General features: G+C 41.0%; 1 protein-coding gene across 2 annotated transcripts in view; it reads left to right on the forward strand.

Moving 5' to 3' along the window:
• The first annotated feature begins 2925 nt into the window (after positions 1-2925).
• EML4 (EMAP like 4) overlaps positions 2926-18789 on the forward strand; it is an 89824-nt gene continuing 73960 nt past the window's right edge. For both annotated transcript variants that reach the window (XM_081000500.1, XM_081000501.1), the window contains exon 1: positions 2926-3284. In XM_081000500.1, the coding sequence (XP_080856626.1) occupies positions 3218-3284 (67 nt within the window). In that variant the 5' untranslated portion in view covers positions 2926-3217. The remainder of the gene's footprint in view (positions 3285-18789) is intronic.

The raw sequence follows: 18789 nt of genomic DNA on the forward strand, positions 1-18789 counted from the left end.
GGGGTGGAGAGTTCTCCACACAGTAAGATTGCTTTGTTTTGACATTTATCTTGCTGTGATCGTTCTGCCAGTTGGCTTTAGGCACGGCTACCAAAAGAGTGAACACATGTTGCATTCATTAACTTTCCTCTGGCTCTGCTCAATTTTGCAAGTCAGACAAAAGCATGATCATATTAAATGGACTGTAGTGCAGTTGTAATATGAGTTCTCTCACACACTTAATGAAATGATAATCTTGAGAAACCTGCATCTCTCCTTCCCCTCCCACCCCACCAATTGTTGGGAGTTACTATGCCTCTCCAACTCGGTGCAAATTCTTGTTTGTGCATGTGTTGCCCCCTCCTTCTAAATTAAAACGCTGCAGCTGTAGATGTATCATTCAGCCTTATTTGCATCTTCTCTTTCTTCCTTGATGCATTTGTACATGGGGAAATCCCATGTCATCCTTACAATGGTTACGTGAGGTTGGCCGGATTGAGAGAGTGAAATCGACCAAAGTTTGCCCAATGTTCTTCTTCATGGTTAAGTAGGAATTCCAACTTGGGTCTCTTCCAGCCATTTGCAATGTTCTGTCCAACCACACTAGATGTAAAACTACAGACTTAATGCCTTTTCAAACTGACTGTGTTGGATAATTTTGTTTATGTGTGTGAGCAAGCTGCTTAGGTGCAGCTTGTTTGCTACGCACATTGATCTTTCAACGTGGATCTTCTTTTATCACTTATTTGTTGGATCTGTTGGCTGCCTTTCATCAGTAGTGGTCCCAGGACTACTTGTAGTAGCAGCTACATAGCAAATGCCACAGCTGTATGCAAACTACAATTCAACTATACCATACCCTTCAACATATTGATTCCCAAAATGGTGACATACTTCTTCCCATAAGTGCTCCTGTATGGGTCAAGTGACCCGCGTGAGATCATGGTGCCCCAAAGATGTGCTTGGGGGGGGGGGGGCTGTGCTGTGTGAGATCACGGCCACCAGAATGACCACTGTGCTTTCGCTGGGGGGAAAAACCTGGATGTCCTGTTTTTTTCTGGGACACGTGCATGGTATGCTATAATCATAAACATCCCTAAATATCAAAACACTAAAACCATAATTATATCAGCAGCAACAGCTGCAGTACCCCTGGCTGGCAATACCCTTGCACAAAGAAAGGAGACTGTAGCTAATACTAGTCAATAAGGAGGCAAAATAGGAAAAAGGCATAGCTGGAGGACCACTACTAAGAAACCCCTGCCCGAAGCTCACTTGCCAAAAGCTTCTCTTGCTAATGGGCCAGAAGAGGTGCCACTTCAAGCGTTTAAGCCACAAGTCATGCTTTTAGAAAGCACATGATAATATTTTTTTTATCAACATTGACTTAACATGATTTCAAACCACTAGTGTCTATTTATTTTTTATTTCCTAGGTGCATTTATAGGAAGTACAGCTCTCCCTTGGCATACCTTTTGACTTTATTTCTCATTTTTAAAAGTAAAAATAAAATATTGACCCTTTATTTGCATCTTTCCCTGAAGTGACTAATTGTAGAACTATATATTTTATAAATCAAATTATGAGTTCTCTGACCGTAATAGAAGAAGAGTTTGGATCTGATATCCTGCTTTATCACTGCCCTACCCTACCCTACCCTACCCTAAGGAGTAAAAATGCCCAACAAATGAAGGGGCCAAATCGCCCATCTCCTTATTTTGATGCTGCAGGAACGCTGGGTTATTTGTTCATTTGTTTATTTAACGTCTTACCCGCTGCTCTGCGGGACATCTTTGAGAAAAGAAAAGGCTAAGTAGTAAACCCTATGCAAATCTGGAATTTACCTAAGACGGTTGGATAGCATCATATTACACCTCTTTCTGGCAACTTTTGCAGCCAAGGTGGTGCCAAATGTATTGTTCTGCTTTAGTTTGGACCACATCAGCGATGCTGAAAGTGGGGTCTTGCCATCTGGGCATACACACTGCCCATGCTTGCACCCCGGAGACATCACTCCTGTGTTGATAACACAGCAAAAGCCATGCGGGAGGCAACCTTAATGATTTACCGATCTCTGCAGCCGCAGCAGACTCTCTGATTCTCCCAGCAGTTTAATTTCAGCTCTGGAGACGCACTCCATTGTCTCTTGAGACAGAAGGATGCCACCAAGAACAACATTAAAAAAAATTATACTGAGGATCATAGGTGGCTTACAATATAGAAAACCAAAAATACATACCATAGTATGAAACAAAAACAATACCCCCCCCCACATTGGCTACAGTTTGTTAAATTAGCCAAAGGTCTGGGAAAGGAGGGATGTTTTTTGCTTGGCGCCTAAAGATATGTAGCGAAGGTGTCAGGCGAGCCTCCATGGGGAGAGCATTCCACAAGCAGAGAGCCGCCATGGAAAGGGCCCGTTCTCACGTTTCCGCCATTCTTGTGGAAGAGGCAGATGCAGAAGAACCTCTGATGATAATCACAGGGTCCAGGATGGCTCACATGGGTAGAGATGTTAAGCTGCCTGTGCAAATTGTGGCAGCGATTCAGCCTGATGTGAAGAAAAAAAAGGAGCTTAAGATTCAGGGCTCAGAATGCAATCTCTTGTTTCGGTTGCTTTAAACAAAAGATGGATCTGTATTATGTCCCAGTCAACTCAGCCTGCTAGATTAATAATAATAATAATAATAATATCATCATATAGCCTGCTTAATCACCAACTTTTTAAAAAAAGAAAGAAGGAAAAGCAAACTTTTAGCCCTTAGTGAGCTCTTTAATTCTTACTTTGTGCTGCAAGACAGATTACTGTGTTGTGTCTGTGCTAGTAAGTGCCTTTATTAGTGTATTTGTGACGTCTAAGGTTTAGCCACTCCTTACAGCAGTCTCAGATTTTCTTCCCCCTCTCCCCTTATGTATCCCACCCCCTTCTGCCTCTCTCCCTCTCTCTCTCTCTAGCACACACACACACACACACACGCTCGCTTTCAAACGCAGAAAGCTCTTTTGCTCAGTAGAGTTCCAGGGCTCGGAAAGAGCAAAGCTGATTGTCGGGACTTCTTGCTTGTGCTCTGCATAAGTGCTTTTGTGGCGGGCCATCTGGACTGGCAGGATTTCCTCAGAATATTTAAAGTATGTTGTCTGATTTGGAAAACTCGGGATTGCCGTGAAACTCTGGGAAAGGCAGCAAGCAAGGAACGTAGACAGAACTGGTTCGCGGCTCGTAACGTAGGTGGCAGGAATGGAAGACGCGTTGCCTTGCCTTGCTTCGGTGTGCAATTCATCAGCACTTATGAACTTCTGCACTGGTAAAGTATAACTTCTTTCCCTCCCTCCCCCTGCTTTAATTGGGAACACCAGTACAACCACCACAGTTTCTTGCTAACCCACAAGGGGAAAGGACTATCTCTCTCTCTTCTCTTCCCCCCCAAATCTTGTTTTTTTATTTTATTTTTTGTAAATCTTCCTCTACAACTTCCTTCACAAATACATACAAAGTTTGAAGAAAAGTATTTACCTCTTTGCAGTCTTAGTTCTTTCCTAGCCTTAAAGGAAATCTCTTTTTTGCTAGTTAATGCCTTTCATGTACAATGGAAAGCAGAAACCAAACAATTTCGTTTGGTGAGACTGCTCTTGCGGTATGAAAAATCCCCTCCCATGAAATAAATCTGAATATTGCATGCTTGGAAGGGGGGGGGGAGAACCTGTTGGATCATTGAATTTTAACATTCAGCATGTGTTAAACATGTTTCCATATTTGTGTGCAAGATGCTTCAGTTAGACTTAACTTTCAGTGAAAGGTTGAACCCCTAGAGGAAAGTTTTGGATTGCATAGGGGGCCCCCTCAGGAAGTAGTACCGTAAAACATCTATGCACAATAAGTCATTATGTATGCTGCAGTCTTGAGCATTCGCAGCACGGTTTGTATTTCTGCACAGCATGTGATATTTTCCAGACCAATTTATTCCTGGCTTTCTTGTGATCGTTAATCTGCAATTACTGAAGCATCTCAGCACAACTTCATATGCATACATCATTATCAGTAGCTAGATCTGTGTATATAGCAGAAAGCTGCCTATAGAAGCTCTTGCTTCATAGAGTTTTTGCAGTGGTTGTTTAGAAATATTGGGCCAAGAGTACAGAGCCAAAACAAAATGTGGAGGAGCCCCAAATGCAACCCTATTTTACAAATGCACCTAATGATAAGTGAGTATAGAAATATTCATCTTGCTGATTTGTCCAGATTAATACATGTGTAAAAAAAGGCAGGTTCTTTTCTCTTTTTTGGGGGGGGGGGGCAGTTTTAGAGCATTAAGATGAAGAGAAAATGACTTCTGCAGAAAGATATAAAATGTTAAAATAGAAACTGCTTTGAACACCAAAAAAAGTTATATCTTTCCACACTTACTTTTATTGGTAGGAAAAAAACACACTTTTGAAAATAAATTCTGTAAGTAATGTTCAGTGCTGCAAAAACAACAAAAACAATGATAGCACAATATGTAATACAAAGGTGCTGAAATCCTGGGTTGGGGGTGGGGGTTAGTTGGAGTTTGTTGGTTTAGAATGCTTGCTAATACAATAAGTTAAGTACTCTCATGCAGGATAAAATTTGTTCCCTTGGATTAGGCAGATATGTGGCAGGAAATGGAGTGGAGGGAGGCAAGAGATTCACCTTCTTTGTTTCCACTGAGTTCCATATTGGAGATTGCAAATCCAAATCCTGTTGATACTGCTGGCACTGGGTTACATTTGTGGGCTTTGGTAACAACTTTTTAAGGACTATTGTTTTTCAACAAAAAAAGCACTAAACATAGTTGGGTAGGCTTGGGGAAGGGTTGGTTAAAGTTGAATGTGGAGCTTAAGTTGCACATGCCACATGTCGGTCTACAGCCCTTGAAATATTTGTGCTTACAGGTAAGCAAGCGGGGAACCCAGTTTGCCTGTGACTGACATGTACGTTGCATTTGTATTTATTTTGACACCTGTAACCTTGCTTTGTATGCTATTCCAGTTCACCCCAGTACAGGTTTGGTAACTGGTTGTGTTTCATTTCATGAGCAAAGCAACTTTTAAGTGACCTAATTCATTAGCACTAGATCAGACATAACCCATAGATATTATAAAGGATACTTTTAGATGAAAATAACAGGGAAAATAGTTCCATTTGTAGCATGTTTTTTTATTTAAAGTGAGTTATACCCTTAACATAAAAGGTCGTTTTGACCTTTTTTAGCAGGGCAGAATATAGAAGCCTATGCAGAAGCAACATTTGTATAATTGTGGGGGAGGAATGCATAAAATAGCTATCGGGCTTTAATTGTACATGTTCACAATTTCATTTTACTTGGGAAGCTGGTGGATGTTGTTCATTTTTAACACTTGAAACAAAGTTGATCATTCATTTTAAACCGGTCACCTGATTTTATTTTAAGGCTATGGTCTGAGTAAAGTTGGAAAAAACATTTTATAGAAGTTCTGGTTCTGTTATGGTTCACAAACAAACTTTTTTATCAGTTCAGTTTGACTCCCTGCAAGTAAGTATGTTTTGTGCTGTAGTCACAATTAACATAGAAGTAGTATGGGCCACATCCTGTCACACATTTCTGCACTTAATGAAACAGTAGGGGAGGACACTGAAAGGTCATCTGTGGATCAATGTTGTGCAAAATCAATTCATTTGTGGTTGAGCCAAATTAATAATGCAGGATCAAAGAGGTTTGCAATGCAACCTGTAATTTTGATTACAATCTGACATTACAAATCAAACTGGTGAAAGCAAAATAACTAATACAGTCCACTCCATACATCCTTATAGCCTTACTGTGGACAGATACATATTATGGAAAATCATTTTCCTGATGGTGACAGTTACTCTCTGTAAGTTACTGTTAAAACTATCCACCAGGCAATAAGAATCTGTCTATAGGTGCCACTTCTAGAGGATAGTGCTCTTTGCGCCAGATCTTTCATAGAACCCGAATACAAAACAAAGCCATTTTTAGTGTAAGGTCAAGATTAGGAAAATATTTCACAGCTGTTCACCCTACTGCCACAATTAAGCACCAGTATGTTGTAGGGCTGGAAATTGCTTGACTTAAACACCCCATGTATAAGAACCCCGGGTACCTAGTGGCCTGGAATGTTTCCTGCTTAAGTCCCAGGCATGATAGCAAGAATATCTACAAAGACCAGTGTTCAAGCCTTAATTTGAATATTGTGCATACTATGGTTGCTGTGTCTCTTAATACTAATTGTTATTTTATTTTTAAGAGAACTAGCCGTGAGAGTAAGGTTCACATCACAGGTCTAACTTTGTGGCCCAGGTTTCAGTGATGAAGCATACTACCGCAAAGACTTTAGGAGTGTCTATTGCTCACATATGATATCATTCTTCTTGTTTGTTAGGGTAGTGGAGAAAGATGAGGAAACAACAAGATTTTGAGAACAAATGTGTTTTTTCTGTCAGGTGCTATGTATCTTCAACTTTAGTCCTTGATTCTGAAAAATAATCCTAGGTGCTTCACCTGGTGTCATGAAATGTATTTATTCCATAACATTTATATACCCTTTGATTGTAAAAACACACAAACAAACCTCAAAACAGTACTGAATTGGCCTTGTGTAGGACCGATGCCTGAAAGAATTACAGTTGGTACATAAGAAAGTGTGCAGTGTGCTGTTCAAAGAGTCTTGAGTCTAAAGGTTCCCAGATGGGATAACTCTCGAACTCTGTGGAAATTGATCTAAGCTCCTCAGTGGAAGAGTGGGGTATACACCTAACTCATAAAACAATTTCCCCTTTATTCCTATTAATACCTTTGATATTAAATAAAACCAAGTTGGACCAGCAACAATATGTTGCAGGGTAGAATACTTCCTGCTTAGGATCCCAGCTCCATTCCAGTCTGCTTGGTTTGGTTTCTTCACCCAACATTTAGTCAGTATTTCACAGATATTGAGATTGTGGTGGTTAAATTTATTGAGGCTGCCGAGTTCCTATTTGGCCATTTTGTCCACCTTAGGTTTTTCTCCTCCTTAAAGTTCCCCTAGGGCTGAAGATTTCGCTGTCTTGTGGGTTGATGCTGCCATTTTGGCCGCATGAATTATGCCCCCCGCACCATAAACTTTAGAAATAGTGGAAGTGATTATTTTGACAAAGGAGCTGAGAAGGTGATTTTTTTATTTTTTGGAGTTCCAGATTCAGTATTTTCATCTGACAGGATGAAAGGAAGATTGTGGTAGGATGGTTGTCATCTAAAGAAAGTTGCTTGTTTACACTTAGCTATGGCATTATGTGCAAACTGGGCGAATGAATGGCAAATAAAAGCAGCAAATAACAACTTGTGCCTCTAGAGGTTTTAATTTTAATTTCTAAAAAAGAAAGAAAAGACCCAACCTGCAATGCTGTCTTGAGAGGTAGCTTAAAACAGCTGCAAATATGTTAGGCTTGTGCATTATAAGTGAAGAAGATGCACATATAGATAAGTTTTGCAAACTGTGGTTTCCACAGTGTGTCGAAAAATGAAGGGAAGTTAGTAACTGCTTTTCTTCAGGGTTATCTGGATCAGGCCCACAATTTTTATATTAAACATACACTCTGAATGCTTTTCTGATTTGCGTCTCCCTTTTCAGGTAACTGATACCTCAGAGCATGTCTTGCCTTTTCCAGCTGTGCCCAGAATAACCTAGACTATGTCAGCACTGTGCAGAATGATGAGCAAAGTCTGCCTTTAAGACTGAACAAATGATTGTTTAGCTGAGCAGCGTAAACCAGATAATGTAATGCGTAGCTTACAAAGGCTCTCCTTTTTTGGGGGGGAGAGGAGACTTATGGCTCTTCCGGCCTTAGTGTGGTTTCTAAGGCCACTATATGGTTTGGTATTTGACTGCAGGAAGTAATTTCATTAAAGAGATTAATACTTGCATAAGATAAATATGCAGAGATTATAGGAATTACAGTTCCCTTCTCACACTTCTCTTTACATAATGGGTTACCTCTGTGTAACCTCAGAGAGCAACCAGGCAACATTAGTTAATTTTTTTTTTTTTTTTTTTTTTTGAAGCTGCTGGTCATAATTACACTGGTGACATCAGTCATCCATCATGTGCTGCTTGCACTCCCCTTTTGTAATGACCATAATAATTCATCCAAATAACTAGGAGCAGGGAGGTTGATCAGAGTATGATAATGAGTAATATACAAAAAAGTATTTAACATTAAAGCAATCTTTGTTTTAGGAAAGAGTAATTCTGCAGTTAATTGATTCTTAATGAGTATCTGTAAATCAAGAAAGTGCATAACCTAGATTCCCTATTTATTATTACACCGTATTATATATACACCATATTTTTACATACTCTTTACACAATTTCACAGAAAATGCCCATGTTCCCAGTTTGCCACCTTAGTAAACCAGAAACGATGAATTCTCCTTCCATGTGAGGTTGACCACCAAGGAATTGAATGAGCACGTCTGATTCCTATCTGAAATGCAGAAGATAACTTCCTTACAGCTGATTCAGACATGCAGCAGAATCTCATGGCACAGTATTTCCATTGGACTGCATGCGAGGGAATTGCAACATTTTATTTCTCCACTGAGCAATGGTTATCCTGAACCAAGGATGGGGTACTTAGACAACAACTAGCATGATCTCTGCCTTGGCCATGTTTGGCTTGTGGCTGGTGGGAGCTGGAGAACCTCACGTTTCCATCCTTGCTCCTGGAGAACCTCACGTTTCCATCCTTGACCTGAGCTATTCTCTGTGAAATGTTAGGTTTTTGCATTCTTCATTTTCATAGTGGAACTTAGAAATATGTGAGCTCCACAATAAACAAATATTTAGCCGGATAGTGTAGTATAGTCTAGACTGTACCTATGTGATTCTGGCCATGCGTCACTGCATCTATTGGGAGCAGTTGTAGTTTTCCCTCCTGACCTATGGCGCGTGTGTTTGTTTGTTTTTGTGTATGCAACAGTTTGAGCAAAATAGACGTAGATCCATTACAGGGGGTCTCCTATTTATCAGTTGGAAAGTGCTTTTTAACCTCACAGGAAACAGCATGGAATCTGAGAGAACAGCAAGATTGACAACTGAACTGGGGCACTGAAACTGTAATAGGTTAGGTTTGATTTTCACTTATAAAATGCGCATTCACTGCAATAAGTGGCAGTGGTGCATGCCTATAGATTTGGGTGAACATTTTCTCCTACACACACACAAACACCCTTTTAAAAAAATAACTAAGGTCCTGTTTCTGAGGGTTTTTTTTTCCTTTAGAGAAGTGTGCATTTAATAGTGTAAATGCGTGCCCTTAAGACCTGACAGGACACACACACACACACACACACACACATTCTAACTTTGGACATGTGCTGCATATTTCCAAAAAGGAAGAATAGGTCCTGTTGTAGCAGTAAGGGTGATCAGTGGGAGCTCAGTTAACTTGGCCTGGGAATGGAGGGTTTTTAACGAGCGTATGTAAACGTGGCTGGTGAAATTATTCTCCACCTGGTACCAGTTAGTCCACATAAACAAAGCCTTGTATGACATCCTGTATTTAAAAACAAAAGCGATGTGTAAAACAGGATTTATAAATAGCACATTCATGCAAATGATCCCATACGTGGAGCTCTTCTAAACATACCAAGTCTATGATGTGGGACTAAATTAGAACTCTGTGTGGAATAATGGGAGCAGACGTCCTGGAAGTCCAGGCCACTGCAGTGCAGCTGTGCTCTTGCTGCATGTGATCCTAACCAAAGGGTCTGAGTAAAACTTTCCCATGCAAAAAGATTGTGCAGGTGGGGTTTTGGGGGGTTGTTGATTACGGTACTATCAAAACACATCCAACAACATATGGAATCGAGAAGTGAAAGGTTTTAAAAACTTATTTTCAAAGCAGAGCTCGTTGGAACAGGAAGTTCCAAGAGCAGCTTGTTGTCATTTCACATGCGTTTGTTGCAGAAATGATAGGGTAGTAGGATGTGAACAGTCTGGTCTGAAGTTCATTCCCAAGACCAGACTTCGTCGGAGTTTTAGAGTCCTCTTTTGCTTCAAAATTGGTTCTCTTGGTGACCATTCTTCGGGAAGGTAGAATTTTAATTACTTCTGCGACTGGAAAGCTAAAATCACACCATGGGAGAGGAGATAAGAGGGAGAGTATTCCAAAAGCCACTTTACATCCAACACCTGTGGATCCTGTGCACATAATATGTCCTTACTGCCACATGTATGTGGCATGTTCCAATATTGTGAATGGCCGTGACATCTTTGGATAAAGGGCATTATACAAATTCAATAAAATAAATAGAAAAACAAAATATTGTGGGATTAAAAACAATACTTGTTTCTGCATGTGGTGCCTGAAACACATTCACTTGAATCTCTCCCTAACCATTCATTGCGTGTGCAAAGACCGTTCTCTATTTGAGTGTTTTCAGTATTGGTTAACCTCAGCAACTCATCCCCAAAAAGAGTTGCTTGGTTTTTTGTCAGTTTTAAGTGGTTGTGTGGACATCTTGCTGGTTATTATTTTTTTCTGCTGCTCAAGTGTTTTGTTAGACTTACCTTGTACAGTGGAACCTCTACTTACAACCATAATTTGTTCTGGAGGTCAGGCCATAACTAGAAATGGGGCCTCCCGCTGCCGCAGTGCGATTTCTGTTCTCATCCTGAAGCAAAGTTCTTAACCCGAGGTACTATTTATGGGTTAGCGGAGTCTGTAACCTGAACCTGAAGGTAACCCAAGGTACCACTGTAACACACTCTTTTGGGAGTTCTAAAAAATAATAATATAAAGATCTATGTACAGTGGGATGAGCATGTAAGAACTATTCTCCTCCACCCTGTGCACCCAATGTGCCTAGTGCAGCCTACATGGGAGAGCCAGTGTGGTGTAGTGGTTAAGAGCGGTGGACTCGTAATCTGGGGAACCGGGTTCGCGTCTCCACTCTTCCACATGCAGCTGCTGAGTGACCTTGGGCCAGTCACACTTCCTTGAAGTCTCTCAGCCCCACTCACCTCACAGAGTGTTTGTTGTGGGGGAGGAAGGGAAAGGAGAATGTTAGCCGCTTTGAAACTCCTTAAAGGGAGTGAAAGGCGGGATATCAAATCCAAACTCTTCTTCTTCTTCTTCTTTTCTTTTTCTAATTAAATTTCGGCTTTCAAGATGACTTAAAATTATTCGAAAAGTGTCATAAAAGCTATGAAAGGGGGATACAGAAAGAGAGCTAAAGCACAGTAGTGGAGGAAGGGGAAATTACACTAGTCAGAAGTGGGTTAAAAAAAATACCTTTGCAAATAATAATGTGTTTTACTGAAAGGAAATAAGGAGTTAGTGCAAACGAAGACTAGGGAGATGGCTTTTCACACTCATCAATACATGAACAAGTGCATTTTGCACCAGTTGAAGGCTTCAATCCGTTTTCAAGAGCTGCTCTGCCTAAAGTATACAGGAACCGGTGCTTAAATAAAAGATCAAAATCTGAGAGAGGAGTTTGGCTAGCTAAAGTTGGTGAAAGGTACTTTGGGCTGCCACAATCACTACTTCTAAATCCAGCAGTAGTACCAAGTATTGAAGAGATCCCCAGGGTTATATATCTGTACCTTTTAGGGGAAGTGTAAACCCAGCCCAAATTCCAACCCAGCACTCTGAATCTGCTAAACTATCAAGTTCTCATTATTGGCCCTTAAACAGCTCATAATGGTACTTGGGCAGTATTTGGAAAAAACACCTGCCTGGCTATTTACTTCTAGTTCTGAACTAAGTAAGAAAAAGAGTCTTACGCCAGAATATTGCCTGCCCTTCCTTACTCCTGCAGCATTTTTTTGGGGGGGGGGGTCCTATAGTTTACCTTTTGCTGAAAGTTCTTTGAACAGGCTTCCCAGAAAGATTGCCTGACTTTTAATGCCTCTTCCTGTCTTGAAGCCTCTCCACATGATTCCCTTCGAAGCCGTGTTGTTTCTCATATGACACACACTGCTGGAAGCTGGGATCAAACAAGAGCTTTGAAGAACCACTTGCAATGCATGAGTCCCATTGAAATCAACCAGACTTCCTTCTTAGCAGGTGTTTGTGATTATGCTGTTCAGAAATGTTGCTGCTTAGATAAGTGGGCACCGTAACTTTAGGGCTTGGGCATCCCGCCATCCTATGCCCGTTGTGTTTAAACTCATTGCGGCGACCTACTAGCATGGCTGTTCCACAGAAGCTAATACCTAGGAGAACAAAAAGTCCAGGGAGAAATTCAGTCAGCATTGTGCTAAGGCGATTATTCCATATGGGAAAGCATTTCCACTTACCAGATGGAATATGATCCCTGTTCCTTCCACCTGCTTGCTGTTCTGGCATTTCTCCTGGCACACACACACCATGAGCCAATTTCAGGGGAGGGGGAAAGCTCCCCCCTCATACAAATGGAGGTCCTTGTGCAGGGCTTCTGCCGGTGGGACTCAATTGTTGAATCCCACCCATCGTTTGATAACGTGCAGGTGAGTTTCAAGCCAATCCTATGCCTAGTATAATAACTTAATATACTTCCTCAACATATTGCCCTGCAGACGTCGGTGAACCTGCCGCTCCAATCTGTTCCAGCCAGCAAGGCAAGTGGTCAGGAATGATGAGAGTTGCAGTCCATCAGTGGGGGCAGGAGCTGGGGAGAAGCTGGCTTAGTGATCCTTGAATAAAACTTGGCTGCAGAATAGTGGCACAGGCTGCAAGGGTTTGTAGTGCTTACCTGTCTATATCTTGTTCATTTCAGCAAGATGTTAACATCAGCATACCACTGGTACCTTTCAATGCTAATTTTATTTAACAATGCTTGTTGTTTTTCTTTTTAAAAGCAACTTTAAGTAGAGCTGGAAGAGCTGATTCAGATTAATTTTTCTTTTGAGCTGACTTCTCCTTAACAGCAGGATTTTCTTGCTTTACTACCTTGAATGGGAAGAGGTGGGAGTGTTCTGTGCTATTTGCATTTTAAAATTTATGTCTGAACAGAAGTATATTTCTTTGTCTCCTCCTGTGTTGGTTGTTGAGAAATGAAGTTGGTGGTTGTTTTTGTTAGTAGTAGTGTTTCACAATACAGTAAAAGAATACAGAAAACAATTGCATGTATAACAATGATTAAACAACTACGTATATAAAAACAATTTCAAATCCAATCCAGATACCACCTGGGATAAATATCCCCACTTAAAAGGCTTGTTATAAAAAAAAACCAAAAGTCTTCAACAGGCATCTAAAAGACAATAAGGACATGATTGATATATAATGAGAGAGAATTCAAAAGTGTAGACCTGATTCCTATATTCTGAAAAATGGACTTCCTGATGAACTATTATCTTCAAGATGCACATTCCTGCAGAGCGTAGCAATCAGCTGTGTATATATTGCATGAGACTGACCATTAGGTATTCTATACCAGCAGCACTTGGAACTTAGCTTGATAGCTAAGTGAGAACCAGTGTAGTTCTTTCAGCAGCAGCATAATATGATGGCAATACGCTGCCCCAGTGAGCAGATGGGTTGCTGACTTTTGCACTAGCTGCAGCCTCTGGATCAACCTCAAGGGCAGCCCCACACAGTGGGGTAATTGCGGTAATTTGGTCTGCAAGGACTACTTGGACTACTGTGTTCAGGCCATTCTGGTCCAGAAATGGCTCTGGTTCATAATCTGCTGTTGAAATGGAATACACAGGATGAAATGGTTAAATCTGCTATGATTAAATGGGCGCAAGATGTTGGGCATAATATCATGTTTGCTGACTGGGAATGGTTATGGACCACAGGTATAAAATTTACGGCTTGTAACGCCTTAAGAGAAAATATAATGAAAATGATTTACAGGTGGTACTTAACCCCAGTCAAGCTAGCAAAAATTTATCATTCGCCTGATAATAAATGTTGGAAATGTAAAGAAAATGAAGGTACTTTTTTCCACCTTTGGTGGACGTGCCCAAAGATCAAGGCCTTCTGGGAAATGATATATAATGAACTAAAAAAGGTATTGAAATATACTTTCTTGAAGAAACCAGAGGCCTTCCTCTTGGGCATGGTCGGCCAATTGGTGCGAAGGGAAGACAGGAATTTCTTTATGTATGCGACAGCAGCGGCAAGAATACTTATTGGGAAATACTGGAAGACACAAGAATTGCCTACCCGAGAAGAATGGCAGAGAAAAGTGATAGACTATATGGAACTGGCTGAGATGACCGGCAGAATTCGAGATCAGGAAGAAGGGTCGATGGAAGAAGATTGGAAAAAATTTAAAATATATCTTCAGAAATACTGTAATATAAAAGAATGTTAGAAAAGGTTGGAGAAGAATATTAGACCGTATTGGCAGACAGAGTATAATGGAATAAGTAAATATGAAGTGTAAAATAAAGATAGAGGAGAATTAAATACTTTCGAATGTTAAAATAAGTAAATGGAAAGAAGGTTAGAAGGATTTGCTGGAGATACGATTCAAACTAGAATACAAAGCAGAGAGGTGAGAGGAAGTCACGGAAATAAGTAAATGGGAAAACGGTTTTAAAGGTTTAATTTGATTTTTTGTTACCTTTTTATGGTGATTTTTTGTCTTTTGTATTTTTCTTTTGTATTGTTTATTTTTTGTATAAGATGTATGTGATTTGTTTTTCTTTTTCTACTTTTTTCTTTCTCTGTAATTTTTAAAATTGGAATAAATATTTTTTAAAAAAAACAAAACAGAAATGGCTCTGGTTGTCTTCTCTGGAGCTAGTGAAAGGCTCTCCTAGCCACTGGGCGCACCCAGTCCTATCCTCTCAGCAAACTTTAATACTCTGATAAGGGGCAGGGGGCAAGGAAACACATGGAAAAACAACAGCAGCTGAAGGAGGCAGCAAAATCACATTTGCCCAAGAACTCCCTGGTCAGAATTCTAGTCCCACTGTGTTGTAGTGCTGTAGCTGATTCATGAAAGTTGGATATATTTTTCAAAGTATTTTTTCATGCATCACCATGTCAAGAAAGGGTATGATCCATCAGAGAACTCTTACAGCTGTTGAGCCCCACTGAAATGAAAGGGCAGCTTTGTGTTGTTATTCACCCCTGTGTCTATGCCCAGGCTCAGTTACATGGAAGTTTTCAGCCATATGACATTGCATGGATGGTGCCAGGAGCCTTAACTGGATGGTAATACCTCTACAAGCAGTAGAGATTCAAGCTGATGCCAACTCAGTTATGTGACCAGTGTTTGAAACTCCAATTGTTCTAGGTGCATTTTGAGATAGCGAATTTCATTAGCGTGTGCAGTTTCTGAGCTCTGGGCACACTATTGCGCCTAAGATTTCAGATTAAAACTGCAGAGTAGAAGGAAAGGAGGACCTTTTTCTGCCTCCCCACTTCCAGCTACTCTCTGAAGACTGGAGAATCATAAGAATATTAGGGGGTGGGCAAGGGAAGGACTAGACCATGTGAAAAATGAACATAATATTTTAGCTGCAGCTCATTCATTTTCAGCTTTGTATTCTTGTTATAAAAAAGCTCACCTAGACTTTCCATTGTTGCACCTATAGCCTAGGTTTAAAGCTCCTAGCTTTCATATCTCGGTTTCTAACAGTGTATGTGACAGCGCAAAATTGCAACCGACGAATTAGTTAAGCGTAATTACTGCCTCTCCTCCCCTCTGCAAAGTTACCACTCCTGCTCTTTCCTCTAAAGGACCAGCTTTCTATTGTAGAAGTTGCAAGAGAATACAGATCCTGTTGGAATATTGTAAAATTGGGGAGTGTTCCCCATAGAGTGCCAATGTGGTGTAGTGGTTAGAGTGCTGGACTAGGACCCAGGAGACCAGGGTTCAAATCCCCTGCTCAGCCATGAAACATACTGGCTGAGTTGGGCCAGCCACACTCACAGCCTTAGCAAACCTCATAGTGCTATGTTAAAATGGGGAGGAAGAGAACCTGGGAATTCCTCCTTGAGCTCCCTAGAGGAAAAGTGGGGTATAGGTTTGTCAGATAAATGTGACTTTGTTTCGGGAAGGAAGTTCCCTTAATTTCAGACTGCAAGCATGTCGCTGAATTGGGAGAGCAAATAGTTGCAAACTAACATCAGTGACACAATAAAATAAACATGAGTTCATAAATGAAGAGTCAAGCGTGCGCTGTCTTAGATTATCTAGCATAATTACTTCAATATTTTTTCCTGTTCTGTCTTTGAAATGTTCCAGAATTGATCAGGAAATGATGGGTTTAAACAGCACAACTCTGCTTCTGGGCAGAAATGTTCCAGAGGCCACACAACTTTTTTTTTTTTTTAATTTGTTTAAGTTTGTTATTGGAATAAGCAAAGCATGTTTACTAGGTTTGTAAAAGCTTTCTGTGCTGGTTTGAGTACCTCCTAGCAGTACTTTGGATTAATATAGTTTACAGCAAAAGTTGCTATGTGCACACAGTGCAAGCAGGGCACAATTGCTCAGAGATGCATGCAATTGAAGCATGCAGTCATAGACTCTATTTACCCAAGCAGTATTCAAAATTCATTCTCTTTCTCATGTCCTTCTAGTTCACAGTCATTATGTTTCTAAAGCTTTTACTTCCTGCTAGCCCCACTTGAAGCCAGCCAATGCTTTTCTCGATTTCTTCAGCCCGTTAACTCTGCTGGCCGATTCCTGCATGGCGCAGTGAATCACAAAAATCACAATGCAGGAAAAAACATGAAGCCAGCCCATGCGTCTACATAACTCCATCCTTATTTCAGGCACCATTATATCTCAGTATATTGCGATGTTTAGGTGGTGATATGTCGCAGTGTTAAAAACCAGATATTGCCCAGCCCTAGCTTAGAAGCAAATTGTCTTCTCTTGAACATGAATCATATAAAGATGACTTCGTCCGTTCAGCCCAGTGTTGTCTCCTTGACTGACAGCTGCACCCCCAGGGGACTTTTCCCAACACCTGCCACCTGAGTTCCTTCTAAGCGGAGATGTCAGGATTTAACCCTTTGGGCTTTTGCATGTAAAGCAAAGAGAGCCAGTGTGGTCTAGTGGTTAAGAGCGGTAGACTCGTAATCTGGTGAACCGAGTTCACGTCTCTGCTCCTCCACATGCAGCTGCTGGGTGACCTTGGGCTAGTCACACTTCTTTGAAGTCTCTCAGCCCCACTCACCTCACAGAGTGTTTGTTGTGGGTGAGGAAGGGAAAGGAGAATGTTAGCCGCTTTGAGACTCCTTTGGGTAGTGATAAAGTGGGATATCAAATCCAAACTCCTCCTCTTCTTCCACTGAGTTATGACCCCTTCTCCATGAGCAGGTGCCAGAAGTTCATCTTTCTAAGATGATGTGTAGATACTAGCTTCCCCATGTTCCAATTTGATTGCTTCTGGGGTAATCTGGGGTGATTGCTTCCCCAGCCACTCTGGGCAGCTCTCAACAAAATACTAAAATACTGTACAGTAATTCACGAAACATTAAAAGCTTCCCTAAACAGGGCTGCCTTCAGATGTCTTCTAAAAAAGTCTGGTAGTTTGCTTCTCTTTGACATCTGGTGGGAGGGTGTTCCACAGGGCGGGTGCCACTACTGAGAAGGCCCTTTGCTTGGTTCCCTGTAACTTGGCTTCTCACAGTGAGGGAACCGCCAAAAGGCCCTCGGTGCTGGACCTCAGTGTCCAGGTAGAACGGTGGGGATGTAACCATGACTGTTGCTCTTGGCAGAGGGGAAGAATATCATGGAAGAGGAAAAAAAAGACAATTTAGCTTCTATTCTTCCTCTATTCAACACTAGATGCAAGTTCAAGTAGTTTCTCACCCAGGACTTAAACCTCGGTGGGCTATGTGCCAGGAACAGCAACTCTATATAGAATCATAGAGTTGGAAAGGGTCCCAATGGTCATCTAGTCCAACCCTCTACAATGCAGGAATCTCAGCTAAAGCATTCATGACAGATGGCCATCCAAGCTCTGTTTAAAAACCTCCAAGGAAGAGAGTCCGCCACCTTTCGCCAGAGTCTGTTCCACTGCTGAACAGTCAGAAATGTATGAGAGATGTTGCCATAATATTTTTTTTAATGGTTTACCAATGTATTATCTTCTACTTGCTGTTAAAACAACCAGTTTTTTTCTACCACTTATAAAACACACCAAGTATCTCTGTCGCCAGGGGTACAGCTGCTCGAGACCCCAGGAGGGTGGGGTTGGCACGTGAGATGTAAAATGTTAAACAGTTCTGAAATGTCCGTAACGGCGTGATATTTGCATATGTTTGCAAGCTATTTAAATCCCCTTTAAAGATACACGGAAGCCAGAAATATGTATCTGTTGAATCTGGCTCCTGTTGAAATAGAATCGGGAGTTGGAAGGGCAAATTCTCTAGAACATCCCTAGACATAACAGGTGTTATTCATCCTCTCGCTAATAACCTTTAGAGATTCCACAACTTCTTGACTAGTCTGACTCCCCAGCTGTAAAGCTTTTCCAGCTCAGGCTCTTTCTGTCTGTGTGGTGGCCCCCAACTGCCCATTGTATTTCAGCAGAGCTGAATGTATATTAAAGAAACTCTTCTTGTAACTTTTGCATCTTGCACATTTTGCTTCTGATAGTAAGCCCAAAATAGCACTTTCCATGCAATGGGGTCACATTTCTGCCACGAGTCGCTAGCACTTCTTGAGATTCTTATCTGTGGAACTGCATTATTACTGGTTGATTTTGCATTTGTAAATCGGGCCTGTTTCTTCTTTAGTCACCATTGTATTAACTCGCTGATGTAGGTGCTGAGCAGCTATCATAATCGCTTAAAAATATAATCAGTTGATAATTGCCAAATTTAAAAATAATACTGGCAGTGGAACA

Source organism: Podarcis pityusensis (genome assembly GCF_964106645.2).
Source record: "Podarcis pityusensis genome assembly, chromosome: 3".
Classification (NCBI taxonomy): domain Eukaryota; kingdom Metazoa; phylum Chordata; class Lepidosauria; order Squamata; family Lacertidae; genus Podarcis; species Podarcis pityusensis.